At 40.0% G+C, this 21,252-nt stretch overlaps 1 protein-coding gene across 2 annotated transcripts in view; it reads left to right on the top strand.

Moving 5' to 3' along the window:
- The window catches only part of FARSB (phenylalanyl-tRNA synthetase subunit beta), a 62,416-nt gene extending 48,792 nt beyond the window's left edge, over positions 1-13,624 (top strand). For both annotated transcript variants that reach the window (XM_067538967.1, XM_067538966.1), the window contains one exon: positions 12,474-13,624. In XM_067538967.1, coding sequence (XP_067395068.1) covers positions 12,474-12,625 — 152 coding nt within the window. In that variant the 3' untranslated portion in view covers positions 12,626-13,624. The remainder of the gene's footprint in view (positions 1-12,473) is intronic.
- Positions 13,625-21,252: the final 7,628 nt, after the last annotated feature.

Genomic DNA, 21,252 nt, shown 5'->3' with positions numbered 1-21,252 from the left:
GTGTGTGTGTGTGTGTGTATTTGGTGCCTAGTAGAATGGATGCTGGCTTCTGAAAGTACATCTGTGTGTTGCTAAAAACAATAATAAATCCTGTTTATGCCTCTACTGGTATAAACTATGCCCTTTCTAGTTATAGTCCATCTTTTCTGTTAACATGTAGAATATGCGCAGCTCTAGTATTGAGACCATTAAATAGTACACCATAAAGAATAAACATAAGCTTGTCCTGGGTACTAGATGTCTATCCACTATTAATGAGGTGGCGAGCCCGTGGTCTGCACCTACAGCTTGAGGTGTTCAGATAATGAAGGCCTTCATCGATTCTAACAAAAACCCACTAGTTCTCGAGCCTTTTCCAACTGTGGGCTACTTTTTAGATGGATTTCTTGTGTCCCACTTCCCCTACTAATCTCTCAATTTAATTCTCTTGAGCAACTTTTCTTGTGTCACCAATAGTGCTTGGTTTTATGAAAAAATAAGATTAGGATAGTTTTAAGAAGACTAGATGAAACTAAACCCACTTTAATGAGATGGGTGTGGCCGCTTTCTTACTGTCCCGGTTTTTTAAATCTGTTTATGTCCTCTTTACACTTATGCTTACCAGTACCAAATTTTCACTTCTTTCCTTACGCCGCAGCTGCTCGAATCTTTGCAGCCTGTTGTCATGTTAGTTTGACCTACTGTTGTGTATTGTCCCTCCAATTTGGTGCTACAAATCTGATCATGGTTGAACTTGGGAAACACCAAACAAAGATGTGAAGCAACTGCACTGGATGTGGAAAGTTGTTTTTGTTTTTTGTTTAAGTGGCTGAAAAGTCTTTAGAGGTTCCAAGAGAAACCTGAATTACTGCAAGTAGCGGGGAGCTTTGCCACTTGACTGGCGGGTGTTTGAAGATTGTAATGATAGCAGTTATGTCGAACCCCCTGAAACACTGTGGAAAGGTCAGTGGTCCACTGATCACAGCCTGAAAACTACTACTCTATCAAATAGCTGTTGTGGTGGCCTGTAGTCACTTTGATTCTGTCTGTGGAAATCAAATTTCAAGGTGTATGGGAACCTAAGAAAAATATGCAGCATCCAGTGCAAAAAAACAAAACAAAACTGCGTTTAGTAGCTTTATGCTATCCAGCCAATCATAGATACACCAAAAGAAGTACAACGAGGTGCTAGTGAGACTGTTTTAATGTTGTTTCTTGTCTGCCTCTGAAAGTTTTTTGACTAGAGTGTTCTTGTCTTATATTCTCCAAGTAGTCTGGCTGCAGAGGTTTCATCTCAGAAAGGAAAGTTTTTCAGGTAGAGAAGACAGGAAGAAAGGTTTTGATCTCAGCCCAGCACAGAACAATAAAGTGATGATAGCTTTGTTTTTAAAATTTCCATCAGCAACTTCTTATAGTGACCTATGCAAGCATAATATCATTGGGGGTGGGGGTAAAGTGGTTTGTTTTGTATTTTCTTTTAAGACTGTGGAACAAAGAAGAAAAAGAGAGAAGACAAAACTCTCCCAAGATTGTTCTCTCTCAAACTGAATGGCTGTCATTTGAATTGGTGTCTTTAGTAGTATCTGTCTATGGTCAGGCACAGGAGTGGCAGTGGGATGCATCTGAGTAAGGACTTCTGGTGAAAAGTCAGTGGGAAGGGTGCTTGTTTGGCTTCCTTATCAAATTACCTTTTGAGCTAAAAATAATGTTCTGTCCCCCTTCTTTCTGTCATAAGTGTGGTGATTACCTTTGTTTCTATACCCATCTTGGTTTTCTGCATGACTGGGTAGAAACATTCCAAAATATAAAAATCTCCTTTACATCTAGTATATTGAAGCAGCAGTTTCACTATCTACCTGTTCCATTTGAGAGGTCTTCCATAAAACCATCTATGACCCTGATATTCCTAGTTCTGATCTGGATCTGATATTTTTCTTCTCTCTGCCCTTTATTCTTTGCTTCATTGCTGTTTCTTCATTGTGGAGACTTCTGAGTTTAATCTCTTGCTTTCCGAATGTGACTATCTTTTTCTAATACATCACAGTAAGTTTAATAAGAAACGTCTCTTCCTTAGTCTCAGAAGTCTAGAACCTCTAGCCTGGCTCACATATTAAATATTGGTTTGTCATTCCTTCTTCCTCCTTCAACCCCCTCCCTCCTCAAATAGCAAGCTATTTCATAGTTAGACCAGTTACTGTATTTTCAACTGTTTTGTGTTCCCCCTAAAAAGATGATTTATCTAAGTAGTTAAATGTCAGTGATAGCATCCAGATTACAAATCTCCCTTTTTTGGGGAGGCAGCAACTCCCATTGACTTCAAGGGCAGAATTTCATCCTTCGGTTCTATCCCAGCTCTTGCACTGACCTGCTGTGATCTTATGCAAGACACTCTATGCCTCTCTATGCCTCTGCTTTCTGCCCCCTGACCCCTGGTCTGTCTTGCCAATTTCCATTTTAAGCTCTTTAGGACTGAGACTGTGTCTATGTATTTTGTGCATCATCTAGTACAATGGGGCCCTGATCTCAGCTGAGACCTCAGTGGTCTACTGCAATACAAATGTAAATAATGGTTATTTTTATGTATCCAAATTAAAAGTGCATAGAATGTGTGGATGTAGAAAGCAGCGTAGTATAAATACTCTTTGTTAAAGTAGTTCTAGTTTTACTTAGCCCTGTTTATTCTGCTTTTTTTTTTTTTTCTTCAGTGTAACTTTTTAAGAACTGGCGTAGACCTTTTCCCACGTATGCATCTGTTGTGCAGAAATGTAGAGACACGTTGCTGGCCATCTGTCCTGTGAAATTCTGATTCTGAAGTTTGGGTTCATCAGCTTGAAGTATGCTACAAAACACAGCATCAGGCTGCTTGTAATGCAACATACAATTAAACAGTTAGCATTCAAACTAGTTGTTTTTTTCCTTTTTAAATAAATGCCTGAGGAAAATCATTCATCTTGAAATTGTTGTAGAATTCCGGACCTAAGTAGAACTTTCTGAATCATTCTCTTTAGAACACGCACACACTTCTCCAGCACTTAGCTGGCAAGTGTTGAGTTCAGGATTCTGTCTTCCTTGCGCCAGTTGATTCAATAGAGTAATTTTCAGGAAAATCTTCCCTTCAAGCTTGTTCTGTAAAGAATGGGAAATATGGACTCCTGAGCTTAGCACTTTTCAGGCCTGTCATGGAGGAATTGATTTTACGTTCACTTGGAATCCCTGAATTTTCAAGTTGGAAATGGTTTTTCATCCTTAATGTAGTTAAAAATCTTAGTCCTAATAATCTTAAACATTCCCCTTAAAGATGAGTGGTGGCTGAGGTTTTCAGTGCAATTATATAGCATTCTCCAGGATAATTGGCTAAGCTGTTTTTTAAACAGCAGGAAAAGTGAGAGTCATGAAAGTCCAATCACAAGTGGTTCTATGAATTTCAGAACAGGTAATATCAGCAGATCACAAAAGGAAGATGATTTACTTTGTGGCTTGAAATAAAATAAACCAAATAAAATAGTTTATTTAAACCGGACAGGAAAATATCCCTCTGATGCACATGTAGACTTTAACTTGACTCTAGCCTTATTATTTAACATTTATATAGGGGTAGTGCCTAATGGCCACAACCCAGTTGGAGTCCCCTTGTGCTAGGTGCTGTACAAGCATATAATAAATTACAGATCCTGCTCCAAATAGCTTTAGAAAATAAGGCTTAATAATGCTCTTTGTTCCCCAGTCTGTCTCTCTGACAGATTCTAAGGACTGTAATGTTTTGGGAGTGTTTTCTTCCTTTTGATGTTCAAAAGGGGATGAAAGGTAGCCATTGAGTTGGGGGATTAGGCTTTCTAATGTTAAAGACTTCAGGTTCTCTAAATATTTCATTTCAAGTGTAAGTTAAATGGTAATACATCTGAAAAAAATCAGTCTTTGTTATTGTTTGGAATTAGGAATTCTCCAGTTTTATAAATGAGCAATAACATAAATAATGCTAGATTAACATTGGGACTAGACAGGATGAAAGATTTCAATGTACTACAGTGCAAAACCACTGTCTAATCATGTACAGTATTACTGAGATCCAGATTTCAGAATGGTCCTTAAAAAATAGGCAAAGGTGTGGCTTCTTCATAAAACTAGCTTATAACCAGGTGAGTTCTGATTCAGGCATGCCATTTGTCCTAACTGCTTCACCAAAGCAAAGTGATCTTAGTGTATTTACCATACACATGCAAATTTCTGAAGAAACATAGAGAAGTGGTGAGAGAATTCTCCCATGGATTTGTATTCAGTATTTACAATACTCCAGTATAAAATTTTCCATTGACATGTAATTTAAACACTCATCCTGTTCCACTTTCAGTGAATAAATTAAATCCTGTCATTGAAATCAGTGATCTAAATCACTCACTTCCCTTAGTCATCCTCAACATCCACAGATAATCAGGCTCCTGTGGCAGTGGTAGGAGTACATTATTTTTACAGATAATTTTGAATGACATTGGAGTTATTGTATCTATATGTACAACACTGTTTTACTGCTCTCATTTTGTCTCCTGTCTGTTATATTTCTAAGCTACTAGATGACATAGTTAAAGTACCAGCAGCCAGTTTCTTCTAGCACTTCAACTACTACTGCCACAGGGGGAGCAAGAATACTAGGCTAGCGTTTGGAGTAGATGGGATGGAAGGTGTCTCTGTACTCCAGTACAACTGGAAGAGAAACACTAGTGTAGAGAAGATTTTGTAACCTATATATATAACACAGTTCTTTGGCATGGTTGTAATCCTTAACTGTGGGCCCAGACAGTGTTATAACGATGGGCTGCAACTGTGTTTGAAAACTGTTTCAGGCATTGTTAAAAGTCCTAGTATGGACAGCACCTAAATAATAAACAGAATTTCAGTCAACATATTACGGCAAAATATACCCAGATCTGCTGGAGTTATTTTAAAGCAGACACATCCTTGGAAATTAAATTATTACCAATAACAGAGATACACTGTTATATAAAAAAGTAATCTTCTATTTTATCTAAATATTATTTACAAATACAAATATATATTAGAGTTGTATCTTGAGATTCTAGTGACATGCAAATGATTTACCTTTTGTCTGAGCGCTTATATTTTCACATAAGTTACATAAAAATGCAGTCTCTTACTTAAAATTGGCATTGTGAACAGAATATTTTAGTTTGCTGATAATTCCAAATATGTCCATGATTCTGCAGTCCCTGAGCTTATTTTCCTCATCATCAGGACTTCCAGGTGGAGCCCTATTTGGGGGTATCCAGTATATCACACAGGTAGATAACTGATTTTACCAGTGCCCTTCTTTTACTCCTTTTGTATTAATATCTGTGAAAGTGTAAGAGAAAACCAGGATGGTAAATATACACTTAATTTAGCACAGCAGGCTCTGAATCTGTTAGAGCAGTATGAAGTTGCAGGTGGCTGTGTTGCTATTTAAGTAATTTTTGTGGCTTTGCTTTTCCCTCCTAAAATTTTTATATTTAATTTTACCCTTTAAAAAAAATGACTAAGGAACATGCTTAATATGATCATATTGATTTGTTGGCCCTATTAGCCACGTTTTACAATTGAGTCATTTGGGGTATCCTATATGACACATCTTGTCAAGAGAAAGGTCAAGATTTTCAAAACCAGGAGCTTAAAGTTGATGAGCTCCCCAGCAGCTGCCATTGACCTCAGTAATACACTGTATTCACGAGCTGTGACAGGGGGGTTAGTGACAACGGGTTGACCTTAATGGGAGCTCTTGGAGTTTCAATGCTTTTGAAAAGTCAAGCAGGATTTGGGACTTTATTTTAGGGTTCTATTTTGGATACCATGAATTGTATCATGACAAGTTGGGGTCATACAGGATAGTGCATTTTGACATCTAATTAGTATTTATTCTGTTTATACTGCATACAGCGATGCTAATTTGTGCAGATATATTGTGTATCTAGATCATGTATTGTCTTAAACTGATGATCGGAATTACAGTATTAGTAAATCCTTTTTTTTTTTTTTAAGAATAAACCAAAATCAAGATGAGTATAGAAACTTATCTTCTCCCTGGAGTGGGGAAGAGATTGTTTCCACTGACTCTCTATTACAGGGAGGTCTAAGTTTATGGGGCCTGACCCTGCATAGAGTGCACAAGGAATGCCAGTTTGTCTTGTCAGGTTCATGACTTTTTTGTATATTTGCAAGGAAAAAGGAAATCTGTAAAGTAAAGAACATGATCTAAATGAAAATCTGGAAATATAGAGCGCAGATGAGACACTTAAAAAGGGGAATCAAGGATAAGAAAGTGAATGTGCAGATAAAATAACCAATGGGAATTAAGATGAAAGACTTTAGAAGCCACATGCTTGATAACACAGCTCTGTTGTTTTAGAATTCAAGGTCCACTCAGTTACCCTCTTAAGCTTCGACTTCCGATGTTCCCTTAAATTATAGGAATGAATTGGTATGTTCTAAAGCTTATCCCAACTCTAGGCCTATAATATTACCATAAGCTTTTTTAAAGGGGGGAGGGGCCAGGAATAGGCAGAGAAAAGAAACTGTGCAAGGTGTTTGACAACGAAGAGCATAAAGAGCTCACCAAGCCTTTTGAAGGTCAATTAGCCAGAAAATGTGCTAAAGACTAGGTACTCCATTGGATTACTGGCCAAAGAATTACCCCCAAAGCAATCAAAGTGGCCCTACTGTCTGAACACAGAAAGACAATTATAGATTTTGAGGAGATGCTACAAAAGCTTTAATTAAAGGAATTATTTCCACCTCACTGAGTGCTGGAAATTAAGTTCTTGTTTGCACCTATGAGATACGGCTTTTGTCTGTTGCTTGCGTGTAGTATATCAGCCTAAGATATTACTGGGCTTTAGAGTCTCTTTTTGTCAGAAGGCTTTGTACTGCATTTCACCCCACCCCCTGTCATAGCTGCTGGTTATAATGTTGACATATTAAAAGATTATTTTCTCCCACTACCACCTTTGTTTGGCTTCTTTTGACATGTTAGGAGTCTATCAGCAATGACAATTAGCTCTCTAACTGGATTTCAAGTTGAATTTTAGACACCTGAAATGGTATTTGCAAGTGAAGCTTTTTGAATTTCTCCTAGTTAGACAGGTTTGTTTATAGAGCATGAGGGGATTAGTTAAATCAGGAGACAGATACAAATGTAATAAATGTTAATTATAAATGTGAATGGAGTAGTAAATTACAATCTTTAACTAAATGTGGGCTCTTAATAAGCTTATGGCACAAGCAGCCAGGATCTCCTTCAGGAGACTTACAGCATAACTGCTTCAGTAATTATTGATGTAAAATCTCACCTACAACCAAGGGTTAAGGCACTGGCTGTATGCTGGCTGATCATTACAGACACTTTTGAGGGGAAGTTTAGTGACTGCTTAACTAGTAAAACCTCTCCACTAAAGAGACTTGGACTTGCCAGCTTTTTACAACCATAAAACTGTTGAAGTGACTGTGTAGATAACCATGCCACAGATGTTACTTACTGCTGATCCTGCATGCCTACACAAAGATCACGAGTCGCCTGCTGCTAGCTTTGCTTGGAGAAAGCCTCTGGGCAGGACGGCGTCGAAATGGCAGTGTTAAAATTAAATGGTATTCAATTTTCAACTTCATATGTAAACTGTCCTGGGCCTTACTTTATTCAAACAAGACAGAGGAACCCTTGCCTCCCCACTGCATGGTTGAGCAGTTAACTGTCCCTGGGCAGATCCCTGAAGCTTATATCCCCACCCCTTTGTTCTCGTTGCTTATTTACTCTAGCAAATCTTCTCTTGCCTTTATAACCTCTGTTATGTGAGTGTCTTGTTTGTAAAGTAGCGTGCCCACCTATTGCATTATCCAAATAATGGACATCCCAGGCTGGTAAAAAGCTAGTTTGTGGGGGGTTGAATTCTCAGGACCACATGCTGGGAGTTCATGGAATGACCCGGTTAATGGAGTTTTGTGTCTAAATCCTCACACTGATGGTTACCTGGAACCTCAAAATAAGATATGAAGTCAGAGTGCATTCTCCAAACCTAGCTGCTGAGAATGAGAGCAAGACTTTGACATACAGTCTGAAAGAGAACTCCCAGAACCATAGTAAGTTCTGTTCTATTCTCAGCCAGTGATGGGTAGAAGGACTAAACCTCTATCAGTGTTCAGGTTCCAGCTGACCTTTTTTCTTTCTGCTAGTGCACTAATTTATTACATTATTGCTCATTACCTATGTAGTGCTAAAGAAGTGCCTTTGCAAAACAGAGATAAATACCCTGCCCTAAAGAGTTTCCAAATGAATGCTTGTACCATACAGTATTTTAGCTCTTTTTATATGAGGCTGACTATGGTAAAATTACACATTATTGCTTTGTTAGGGAAAGTAGCCAATTTAGAGTTTCATCCCATGGCATCATCAAGTTTTAGAGTTTCATGTTTAGGGTGTTAGGTATTTCCAAAAACACTGACATTCTCCAAAACACACGCAATTTCATTAAAAATACCGCTTTTGGGTATGGAAAAGCTAGGCATAGCAAACTTTTTTTTTTCTTCCCACCTAACTGCTGACTAGGTGATGTGCATATTAGAAATGCCTGGCTAGTAGAGCATTCCTGTGTAAGTCAGTTTCACACAATGAGAAGCTTCACACAGCCTGAGAAATGTGACCACTTTTGATTATGTGCCCCCAAGCTCTCTGCAGACTTATATCAGCAAATACTATAACAGTTTTAAGTAAGTCCAAGTAAAAAACTCCACATGTAGCATTGCTTTGGTGCTTTATATTCTGAAGGAAGTGTGCTATCTTTTGGAATGTGTATGTGATTCTAACTCTTCGGAGGCAGTAGTTTTAGAACCAAAACAAAATACTGGCCTGGCTGTGGAAAACTTTATGGAAGCTTTTGCTAATAACGCGTTTAACTTCAGTATTAATAGCAGCCCCCTTCCAGTAATGCAGCCAATTTGAAAACAATTAATTCAGCAACCCTGCTCATTATGACCTCTAGCAGAGATGTATCCAGTATACATATGCCTTTTTGTAGTTGGAACTCTACGGGACTACTGTTTGCTGTGCAAATAAATAAATTGGTACTCCTGTAGAGAAATGTGGTATAATATGGTCCTTATTAAGCCCAGCGATGATCAGGCCCCTGCATAAATATGACTATCTTAACTCATTGAAGGTTATATATCCCTCTTTTAATGAAGGGGCAATTTGTATAGCCATGATGATGATGCAGTGACAAAAATTGATTGGTTATAGGGTTGGTTATATTGGTTATATTGTTATTGATAGGGTTATAGGGTGACCTCAGTACAGTATTATTATAGCATGACCCAAAGATCTCAAACCCTAACGATGAATGGTGGTCTACCCAGTAAACTGAGGCACAAGAGGGTAAAATAACTTTCCTACACACTGAGTGGCACAGACAGAAATTGGAGGAATAGATCTCAGGAGTCCCAACTCTGGCTCCAGATTTACCACTAGGCAACGTTGTTAACAACGTTTTTTGGCTACGCTTTAATGACCTTAACACAGTCTCCCGCTATAAGAGAATATTGATACATTGCTCTTGTGCCAGTTTAAATTTAAAACTCAAGTCTTGAAGAGAAACATCAATGTATCCCATTCATATAAGTTAGTGCAATACCAGCTGTACTCACAAAGTAGGAAAGTCTGTCATTGACTGCAAGCATACTTTTTCTTGATTAGGTTTTCATTGAAAGTGGAAGAGAAATTGGTATACGCCACTATTGCTCTGATTTTCTAAATTTATTTTGTCAAGTTTTACTTTAAGTATCCCTTCTGGCTACAGCAGTTAGGCAGCGAAAGAAGACTAGCTAGATCAGCATTTCAGCAGAATTGAGGGTCCACATCATTTCAGTTCTATATGTCCAGTATAGCTACATATGCTAAAGTTGGTTTACCCTCATCTCTAAGACGAGAGCAGTGTGATTAGGTTTAAAGAGACTCTTATTCAAAGTATTTTGAAAAGCATTTCCTTATTTACGTTACTATGATTGTTAAAACCAAAAGTGTTCGTAAACAAACAGTACAGAGTGAAAAGTACATTTACTTCTATTAGCATTTCCCACAGGTTGGATAATGAAAATAGAATAGTTGATTTTACTTTCAGATTCTGGCAGCTGTAATTTTTGTCTACAAACACTACAAGGGAGCTTCTTAATGGAAATTTGTTTTGAAGAAGAAAATAATTCATGGCCCGGTGTCTGCTGGCCCTTTGCATTTCATATAAAGATGTTTCTACTTATCCAGGGTTTGGGGCTGAATTTGACCTGGTGTTGCCATTTTAAATGGTTCTTCCTAGGCATTTTATAATGACCTGGGCCTATTCCCTCTAGCATTTTAATAGCACTTTGGAGCAACCAAAGAGGAAACTGCCCTTAGGGAATTTATCTCAGGCTTTATGCAGTGTCCAGAGCATGTTAGCCTGGAGGGAGCTGAGTCAGTGCAGTGTCAATAAAACGGAGACCTCTTGCCACACAGGGTGTGTCTGTGAAATGACCCTTCAGCACAGGGATGTGATGTTCATCTGCAGACATGGGTGGTGGGGAGATGAGCTTCTCCTTTGCTGTGACTCTCTCACCCTACAAGTGATACTCCATTGGATTTCCTTATAGAAGGTGTTTGGTGGGATTTTTTAACTCTGTGAAGAGAAGCATAGGAAGAGGTAGAATTGGGGTTGAGACTCTGGTACTGTCCTGGTATGACTCATCAGACTTCCGAATGGAAATCTAGTCAAATGTTAATATAGCTGAAAGACATATAGCTCCTGGGTAGGAGGGCAGCAGCAAAACTGTGTGTGTGGGGATCAATGGAAATGAGGCCTTGCCTACTCCTTATACCCCTCCCCTCCTTTGAGGGGACTGTACGCAAGGAACTCTGCTAGACCTACTAGCTACAGTTCTCCTGGTCCCATTGAGTAAATTGCTCTGGTCCAGAGATGCATGCTTTGATACCAGGAGATCCCAGTATACCAGGACATGAGTCACAGGTCTCATTGTTAGTGATTTAAGATGTCACATTGAAAACACAAGCTTCACGATAGACCATAGACCCTTGCAGGCTCCTTCTGTGTAATAAAATAGTTCCCCTCTACTGGTGCACTTCAGTGCTTTGTTTGGACTGATCTCACATGAAGAGAGGGTAGAATTTTTTTCCCCGGTATTTCCCCTCCCTTCTCCACTTCTTCCTGGAACATGTTTTCCCTGAATCTAAAAAAAAGCATTTTGGGGATCTTAAATCTTACTAACTTGGGAATACTTTCTCTTAACAGTGTGTGCCTACAGCAGTCATGGGGAAGAACTAGCAATGGTTCTAAACATTGTTCTTAAGCTCCCATTGCTGATTGTTGTTTGAATTCTGCACTTCATTATTAGAGAAGATAGAAGGAAATATTTATCAATTGTTTCATAAATTTGTCAGCAGAGTAGAACTTTCTGCGTCTGTAGCATTTAGGGCTTTTGTGAACACAGGAACGTTTTACCAGTTATACTGCTATAATTATATCAATACTGTTAAACCAGTGTAGTTATACCGAGACAACTCCCCACGTGGACACTATATCCAGTATGAGTGTGACTCTTTTCAGTGTAGCTTAAAAACTTTCCAAAGTGACATTAACTAATCGAAATAAACCCACTTTTATAATGTGGGGGGATAGACTTGGGTAACTATATTGGTTTAAATTCACTATTTAGCTTATACTGGTATAATTTTTCCATGTAGACAAGACCTTAAAGTTGGTGTAAAAGTTCGCAGACTGTAAGGGCTCCCAGTGAGAAGTCCTCATGTTTCTTCCATTAAGGGAGTTGTACAGATGTTTTGCTGACTTCTTCTATTACTATTACAACCAATTTTTTTAAAATTACCAAATAACATTTAAAAACTGGATGCTTGAGTTGAGTTATATAGAGGAAGATCTCAAGCTTCCTCTGGGTCAGTTGTTGCTGTGGTTTTACAGTATACATGAAACTGCTTAAAAGCTCTTCTCCAGATAAGGAATGTAGGTCATGTTACTAGTAATGTGGCATGTAATCAAGCGTGACATTCCTGCTCACCCCTTAGATGACAGCAAGCTCTATTTTCCTAAACATAATAAGGTGGGAAACATTCAGGTTTTGGATAATACTTGATGTATGCTAAATTTCTTGTTAACTTCAGTGTGTCCCTGCTGACTTTACTCATCTGCACTTATTTCTATTTTAGGAAAAACACTTGTCAAAACAACTCTAAGTGGGGGGGAAATGTCCACAGGTTAGGGCTCCACATTTTATTTTTAACTTGAAGTGTTTCCTTGTTTTGTCAATCATAGCACATCTATTAATGCTCAAAAGTGTGAGAACCCGTCCTTAGCAGAGAAAACTGTTGAATAATAAAAGCTTTGTTCTCACTCTTAAATGTCTATTCACTTTTTTGGCCTGGAGAAATATTGATTTTTCTCTCGTTTTCTTTTCAGACTCTGCTTTCTTCCCTGGCCGTTGTGCTGAGATCCTTGCTAAAGGTCAAAATATCGGAAAGCTTGGAGTCCTTCACCCTGATGTTATCACCAAATTTGAGCTCACCATGCCATGTTCTGCCCTAGAGATCAATATTGAGTCTTTCTTGTGAAGACAAGACTGTGTTATACCTCCTCCAAATACCCACTTCACATCCAATCCTACCCTTTAGTCTTTCTCTGCAGGGAACATCCACTTATACTTCAATGTTCTAATAAATTAGAAAAACACGGTCTGGCTCCATGAGTAAATATGTTCCTTACATTATAAATAGGCTAGCATTTGCAATGCAAGAATGTGATATCTAGGGCTAAAATGTGCCATCAATATGGTTACCCACCTCCCCAGAAAAGTTGGGTAAAATCCGAATGTATTACAAGAGAAATGTAATGGCAGAGCACGTGATTAGTTTTCAAAATAAAAAATGTTTCACAGACAGAGCTTCATACTGTAACTGATTACGGCTGCATAACAGGAATTTCATTCCTTTCTTATTGCATGAAATAAGATAATTGATTAGAGCAAATGTTGAACGAATGTGAGCAGAACTAAGGAATTGAGCTTTTTTTCTGTACGGTTGTCATATTCTCATCAGTGGTTGGGGGAGAAAAATAAACTTTGTTTCATGAAAACCAGAGTTATTTTGTAAGCAAGACTTAAACAATATCTGCTGCAATACAGTAAGCAAAACCTTTGATCTCTTATCTTTCTAAAGTCAAAGAAAAATCAAAGTTGAAATTGGTAGGTATAAGCCTTATCACTTTAAAACTCTACACTAACCAAATTTGAGAAATAAACTTTAAAACCCCCCAAAAACCAGAGTGGCCTTTTTGCATAGAGTCCAAAAATACTGCGGATTTATGAGATGGAGGCTATGGTGTATGTCTGCAGAACTTGATACTTTCCATGCTGCACTTGCATAGCCGTAGCAATGGATTTCACAACTCCTGCAGCAGCGTATGAGAGCGGGAACTGATATAGTTGCTTTGCACCTCCTTACCCGGCCTTGTAGGTTTGCTGTAATGACTGCCCTCTGTGTTACCTTCCAAGTCTTGCCAAACCTCAAGGCCTCCTAGTCTGGTTGTCATTTTAATAATGGGCTCTGGTCACTTGTTGGAACCTCTGTGTGATAGAGGTGTTGCTCTTGATGTAGGTACGTTTTTGACAAAGAGAGCACAACAGTTTTATCCTTCACTCCCTCCCCTAGCTTGGACAATGAGCCTGACTCCCGCTGCAGCATTTCTCCATATAGCCATTTGAGCATAAAGTATCCTCCTGTTGCTTTTAAGGAAGATCTTTACTCACATTCTAATAAACTTGACAGTTGTTCATGTTGCAATATAACCCGTTCTAAAGTTGCCTGTTAGGATTGTTATACACCTTGCACAAATTCAGTATACTCTTATTTTTACTGGGAGAACCTGCCAGATATAGTCCTGTAAGGGAAAGACAATATAAACGTAAGCAGCTGAGTGGTGGTGGACAAGAATGTTACAACTGCCAGGTAAATAACAAGGGAGATGTGCACAAAATGGTGGTGGGCAGGTCAGCTCAGTCTTTCAAGCTGCATTACTTCAAAGCCCCCATGCGTGGAATCATGATGTCTTTTTAATGGTAAATCTTTCATTATTCTTAACAGGTGGGGGGCTCTGTTAATATATCATGGAAAATGCATGACAGCTACCCATCTGGAAATCCTACTGTCAATGAGTTACAATTACCATCAGATGAAAGTGTAGATTTTAATTCTCTGCATGACAAAAACAAAAGGAGTAGCTATTGCATACATAAGACAACTGATTCTACCGCGCAGTGAGAGAACCGCAGCATGCAGTTTAAAGTCCCTCAGGGATTATCAAGTCTTGTCAGTTGAAAGGTATATTCTCTGTGATGCCTACACAACTGTAACCAGGCAAGCTTGCAGTGTGGGAAGCAATCTCGAACACAGATGGTAGGTATTAAAAAAACCCTTTTTATTAGTATGTTATACGTGGGGATTAGAACCACAATAAGGCAGATTTGTATTTCAGCATAGCACAGGCATACTTCTGTACATTAAATATACTTCTGCACACAAGGTTTTGGACACTGGGTGTCCCAATTCTCCTTTGAGCTTACCCTGTACTGAATAATGGCCTAATTAGGTTGTACGGCAATGGTCTCTGTTGGAAGGGTTATGAGTCAGGTTTTTCCCCTCTGGCTACATATCACCATGGCATCTGAGTGCCTCACAAGGAGTCAAGGTATCCAATAATTCCTTGTGACGGGATTATACTTGATACAGGGAGAAAACTGAGGCTGCTTTTCAATATTGTTGGATCCCCACAATTAAACTCAATGGGAACTGCAGGGGCTCAGTAACCGAAAGGTTCTAGGAAGTGCTTTGTCCCAGGTCATCTGAGAAATCTGTCATCTGGGAATTGAACCCAGCTCTCTTGCAGTCCAGTCCAGTGCCTGTACTGCAAGAGTTTATACCATTTTTCCACCAGCAGTAAGTCTCCAATCCATATACCCATGTCCCTGTGCAAAGACCCTCTGTTCACTCCTAGGCCCGGCATCCACTGCATTAACATAGCATTCATTGCCAAAGGAAGCCATGGTGATGAGGCTTGTTGCAGTAGATTATTTTTGCTGCTGCTGCCCTTCGTCTGACTACCTCTCCCTGGCACCACAGAACATCAACCCGATAAGAAACTTTTGAACTGATGACTTCTAGAGAGATTCAAAATTAGTTTGTCCATCACTACTGATCCCAGACAAGTATTGCTAGCGCAATCCACTGGAGATGGCTAGAGCATCCCATTGTCAGCTTTGAGCTCTGGCCATAAGTGAGACGAAACTGGTAAATGACTTACATTATCGGGAGGGAAGGATCTTGAAGATTCTGTGTTTTGTACAAGTCAGAGACAGAAGGCACTGGAGGGTGAACTATACAGTAAAAGTGATAAAAAAACTGATAAGAAATTAAAAAAAGGGTTCAATTTTCTTTTCTTATTCCAGATAACTGTTAGCAGGCTGATCCTTTTTATAGCACATTTCAGAATTCAATCAAGCAGCAGTAATGCCTAGATAGCAAAGTGATTAGAGAGCAAAGCTCAGTTTTTTGAGAGAGAGATTTTAGTTTTCAGGAGGCCCTTGTCACGGGTAGGTGATCAATGATAGGAACAAAACAGAAGAGGTGACTAGCCATCTTGCTTCATAAACAATTCAACCTCCTTGTAACATGGGTTCTGGAAAGGAATGTCTGCAGAGAAATTAAAGTTGAATTGTATAAGGAGGTCACAGGCTGAGTAACAGAAGATTTACTGTTGTGAACAGAGAGGCTTACCAACTGGTCACGATATTTAACTTACATTGGGTTTTCAAGTGTTTATGCCAGTCTACTGTCTAAGCAAATACCGATTATCCAAACTCTGGAGAGGAAGATGTTACATTTTATTCCTTCTCAGGATACAGTCCCCTTACTGTCTGATAGTATGCATATTTCTTTACCAGTTAATAAAAAATTAAAGATACAGGCTTTACCCTTAAGACATTGACAGAATTTGATACTAGTGCTGAGTATGAAAGAGCTAGAAAAATCAAGGCAAAGCTCTGCACAGAGAAGGGGAACATAGCAACACCTCATAATGCGTTCCCCTTACTGCTAACATAACTGTAACTACCATACTCATTAGAATTCCTGCACTTGACATTTCATTTTCCTACCATCTCTCATAATTCATAGGAGGCTCAGTGGCACTGTTCACTAGGGGGTGTCTGTATTTAATGTCTACTTAGAATGTTTTTCCCTAATCTACAAGGTCTGACTAACCTGCATTTATATATTTTTTTACAATTAACAGATTGAAGTGGGGAGGATGAATTCATGGGCAGAGCAGGAGGTTGTGAGTCAGGATTGCTGGGTCTTATTGCCACTCATCTGCTGGATGACTTTTCAAAATGGCTCAGTTCAACCATTTGTAAAACAGGAATGCAACTGACTGCTCTGATATGTTGTGAGGTGTAATATAAGAGATCCTCTGAAATTTGCTGTATACAGTAAATGGGAGAAATGAGAAGTTATCTGATATAGGTCTCCCCTATTTATATGGTTACAATGACTATTTCTATCAGGTATTGATGTCTATATTAAGGTAACATTTCTCTCCGGACAGTTCCTACTTTTGGACAGGTGCCACCGTAGTTTACAGGTTAAATAATTCTTAGCTTTGCTAAGGGGTGCTAAGCAGGCGCAGCAGGAAATCTGAGAGCCAGGCCGTAGTGCCTGCTTCAGCTGAAAGACTGCTGTGCACATTACGGAGCCTCTATTAAGCTGGCAACCTCCGACTTCCACACAGCAGGTGATCGGAATCCCTCAGACTAGATGTCCTCTGTGAGGGAATGCCAATTAGGATAGGTAGGGAAGGAGTCAGGGGCCAGCACAGGTAATATGGGAGGGGATTTGCATATATATGTGTATTTTTCCTTGATTGTTTTCTCCTTGCTGTCAAACACACCATGTGTAAGCCCAGCCCCACCCCTCCCATGCAGCATAAATGTAGTTTGACAGAAATAGGATTAAATTGGATTTTTATGCAAGCACACACATGAAAGCACTCCCACCGTCTTGTTCTCTCTTCCCCTCCTGACTGTTTTGTGAATATCCCTCTAGCGCAGTGGTTCTCAGCCAGGGGGACATGCACCCCTGGGGGTACTCAGGGGTCTTTCAGGGGGTACATCAACTCATCTAAATTAGTGTTTCTCAACCTGGGGGTTGCAGCCCTAGGTGAGGTCACAGGACAGATTTGCGGGGTCGCAAGTGCAGAGCCAGCATTAGGGGATAGCAAGCAGGGCAACTGTCTGGGGCCCCACACCACAGGGGGCCCCATGAAGCTAAGTTACATGCTTCAGCCCTGCTGCTGGGGGCTCAGGCTTCAGACATGGTTCACAAGTAAAAAACTAAGTCAAGTATCACACTGAAATGTAAGTACAATATTTATATTCCAATCAATGTATTTTATAATTATATTGTAAAAATGAGAAAGTCAGCAATTTCTCAGTAATAGTGTGCTGTGACACTTGTATTTTTATGTCTGATTTTGTAAGTAAGTAGTTTTTAAGTGAGGTGAAACTTGGGGTACACAAGACAAATCAGACTCCTGACAGCATACAGTAGTCTGGAAAGGTTGAGAACCACTGCTCTAGCATCTGTATATATTGCATTTCCTGGCTTCCTCCCTATTCAGGGAGCATAAAGCTCAGAACTAGAATACAGAATAGGAATGTTATTTCCATGTCTTCCTTCCTTTTGCCCCCATATCAGCAAGGGGCTAGAATCCCCCTAACAAAAGAGGAATGTGAGAAGGTTGCATGTAGATGGTAGAAAGAGTGGGAGATTTGGGTCCATAAGGTGAGTTTACCTTAGGGCAGTGTTTCTCAATTAAATTTGGCCACGGAACCCTTTTGAACTCGATAAATAATTGCGAAACCCCCCAAACCCTTAACAGTATTTTTACATATGGGGCCAAAAAAAATGTCGAAATAAGCAAATTATATACAAACAACTAGGTCAGCGTTTCTCAATTAAATTTCCCCGCGGAACCCTTTAGGCTCCGCGGGGAAATTACACTCATACTCGATACCCTCCGCTGAAAAATCTGGGACATCTTCCCTTTTTCGGCGGCGTGGAGAACAGCTGCTCTCGGCAGCACGATGTCACTTTCTCACGGAACCCTAACAGTCAGGGGGTTCCGCAGAACACCAATTGAGAAACACTGCCCTAGGGAACTGACCACAGTAAAGTTTTGTTAAAAAAAAAAAAAAAAAAAAAGCTAATCAAACACATGTAGTATTCAGAATACAAGGAAGCATCATGCTGCACTAGATCTAAGTATATGATGGGAGAAAATCTCTTCCTACTCCCAGCTAGTGATCCCCTTATGCCCTGCTTCATGGGGACTTATAACCCATCTCCTAGCCTACCCTCCCTACAGAGGCTAGACTTCGTTTCATTTGTATATAGTGACCCAGCAATAGTCAACAGCTGTGGTTACACTACTAAATGTACATCAGAGATGAAAAGTCAACTGAAAATGAACTTCCTAGTGTGCAAAATCCATTTACCGTAAGTGCACTTACTGCTGAAATGGTGCACCGGGAGAGAGTGCTCTAGGGTAGTATGGATACAACTTTATACATCAATACCTTAAACTCAACCTAGAAAAAACTGGTTGAATCTGTGAAGCACAGACAACACATGCTCCATCCATAGGCCACCACTTAGTTGCAGGCATCTGCTTTTCGCGCTAGCTGGAATTTCTGAGTAGGCCTTAGAGCTAGCTCACAGGCATTTCCAGTAACCCAAATACATGAAAAGTCATTTGTAGTGACTAATGTTACTTAAAATTCCAGGAGCAATTGACTCCTTCACGGAAATGCATCACTAACAGGAGGATCCAGTCCTAACATCTCTCATGACTAACTCCCCCTATTTTAAATCTTGTAGACTATTTCCCTTACTCTGATAAATTCGATTTATGGACCTTCACCTTGTAATTGCATATGATCCTTTAAAATCAATGACATCCCCGTGACCACAGAGCTACTTGAGGCCGCTATTACAAGCATAAGCGCGTCTAGTGCTTCCTTTCCTCACAAACCCAGGGACGTGTGAGTGGTGCCTTCCCGCCTGTCATTCACACGGGATGACAACCACCACAAATATTTTGAAAATAAATTGGTAACCTTTATCTGGCAAGACAAGAATGGCAGTGTTGTGATACATCACACTGCCCATTGTGGCACTACATTGTGTAATCGGCGCAACCAGCCTTATATCTAAGCCTATGGGAAACAATGCATCAGCTAGTAGAGAATTATTGTGGGACATCGTGTTGATGTAAAAATTATACATACACACTTAAATACCAAACATAAAAAAACTAACCTCTCCAGCATGAGATTTGCACTGCTGCCATTCTGGATTCTCTGACTAGTGAGCCCTTTATTGATATGTTGGTGCAGAGGAATGGGCCTAGTGAGGCAGAGGCATGTTCGTATATCTTCACTCAACACTACAATCTCTACAGTGGTACAGCTGTAGCTATGCCACTGGCGTGCACCATTTTAGACACTACCTACAGTGCCGGAATGAGTTTTTCTGTCAATTTAGGTAATCCCCGAATGGCAGTAGCAAAGTTGATGGAAAAATTCTACATGGGGGTTAGATAAGCTTAACTATAATCACACATTGGTATGAATTTTTCACATCTCTGAGTGATGGCGCTAGATCAATTTACATTTTAAGTGTAGACCGGTGTGCAGAGGAAGCCAAGACACAGTTGGTGCTATTGTTTTGAGCTAGGTTACGCCTTATTACGATTGAGTTAAAACCGCAGTGAGACTTGATTGGTAGGAATGCACCCTTCAATTAGCATAGTTGTTGGAAACACTTTAGGGACCGTCACCTAAAATAAGGCAAAACAAAGTCTGCCAAGAAACTTGCCACCATTTGGGCTAATAGTTTGACTGGGGATTGTAATCAGGTTGGGGTGGGAGGGGCATGTGAGAGAGATTGAGGCCCCGGCAAAAAGCAAGAAAGCCAACCCGTAGGCTGTGAGCACAGTGTGACCCTGGGAAAATCTAGAGTGAGAACTTTGGGGTCTGTTGGCTAATGAGGCTTGGGGCTGGAAGCTAAGAATTTGTTCCTTTTGCACTTGCTTTTGGAGAAGCAGAACTTTGTGTGTTCCATGTAAATAAGATTGTATCAAAGCAAATACAAGACACCCTCAGTTTCTGATTCCTAGTGGAACGTCCAAAATTTGGCTAGCTGCTCTGGTTGAAAAAGGGCAACACTGTCTTTGGAGAGATTGCCAGCAAACTAACAAAGTCATTTAGCACCATCTGCAGAAGTAGTATGTGCACTCTGGACACCTGTTGAGCAAGAAATGGGCCTTTCATGTAAGTCACCAAACAGCTATTAGATAATTTTTTTCCATCTTAGCCAACCAAATGTGAATCTGAATCAGTGACACCAGATATTAAATTCAGGTGTGTCATAGGTCTACCTGTGTTAGGAATCCTCTCCCACCTCTCATGCCTGTAGTCCATCACAGAGAAATAGCAGCATACTGACTAGAGGGAGAGGTTCTAAAGAAACCCTCACTTGACTGTAGGTCACATACACCGCAGAGGTCTATGTGAAGTCATAACAGTGAGGATGTGTGTTAAACTGAGCAGTAAGGGTTTAGTACTTGGACTAATGACTGCAAAGAGTCTTACTGAGCCCTGGTCTACACTTACCTGGAGATTTGGCGGCAGTCGACGGGAGTTACGCAAGCTACGCAGAGTAGCTTGCGTAACTCCCGTCGATTGCTGTGCTTCCCTTCTGCGCGCCATCCTCACTGCACTGCACCACTTGAGGGGGGTGGTTTACCAGTGTCGACTTCCTGATCGATTGAGCAGGTCTACACTGATAGCTCAATAGATCCAGAAAGATCCATCTGATGGCAACGACTTTGCCGCCGTCCGTATAGACGTATCCTGAGACATTGCAAAAGCAGTACCCCACAACAGACGCAGAATACGTTCACATGACTGTGCCCAGAAGCTGTACAGGAGAAGATCACATGTAGCTTGAGGAAGAGAAGGGATTTGCTGCAGGAGATTTGGAACCCTATTATGAACTGTTTATGTAACACTCATTCATGTAAAACTTGTTCATGTAAAACTCATGCTGTTTTACACACTAGGGCCCAC

Source organism: Emydura macquarii, unplaced genomic scaffold (assembly GCF_026122565.2).
Source record: "Emydura macquarii macquarii isolate MOO-44397 ecotype Brisbane River unplaced genomic scaffold, CSIRO-AGI_Emac_v2 contig_499, whole genome shotgun sequence".
NCBI classification, from domain to species: Eukaryota; Metazoa; Chordata; order Testudines; family Chelidae; genus Emydura; species Emydura macquarii.
Note: the sequence above shows the minus strand (reverse complement) of the source record. Positions and strands in the feature narration are given on the sequence as shown.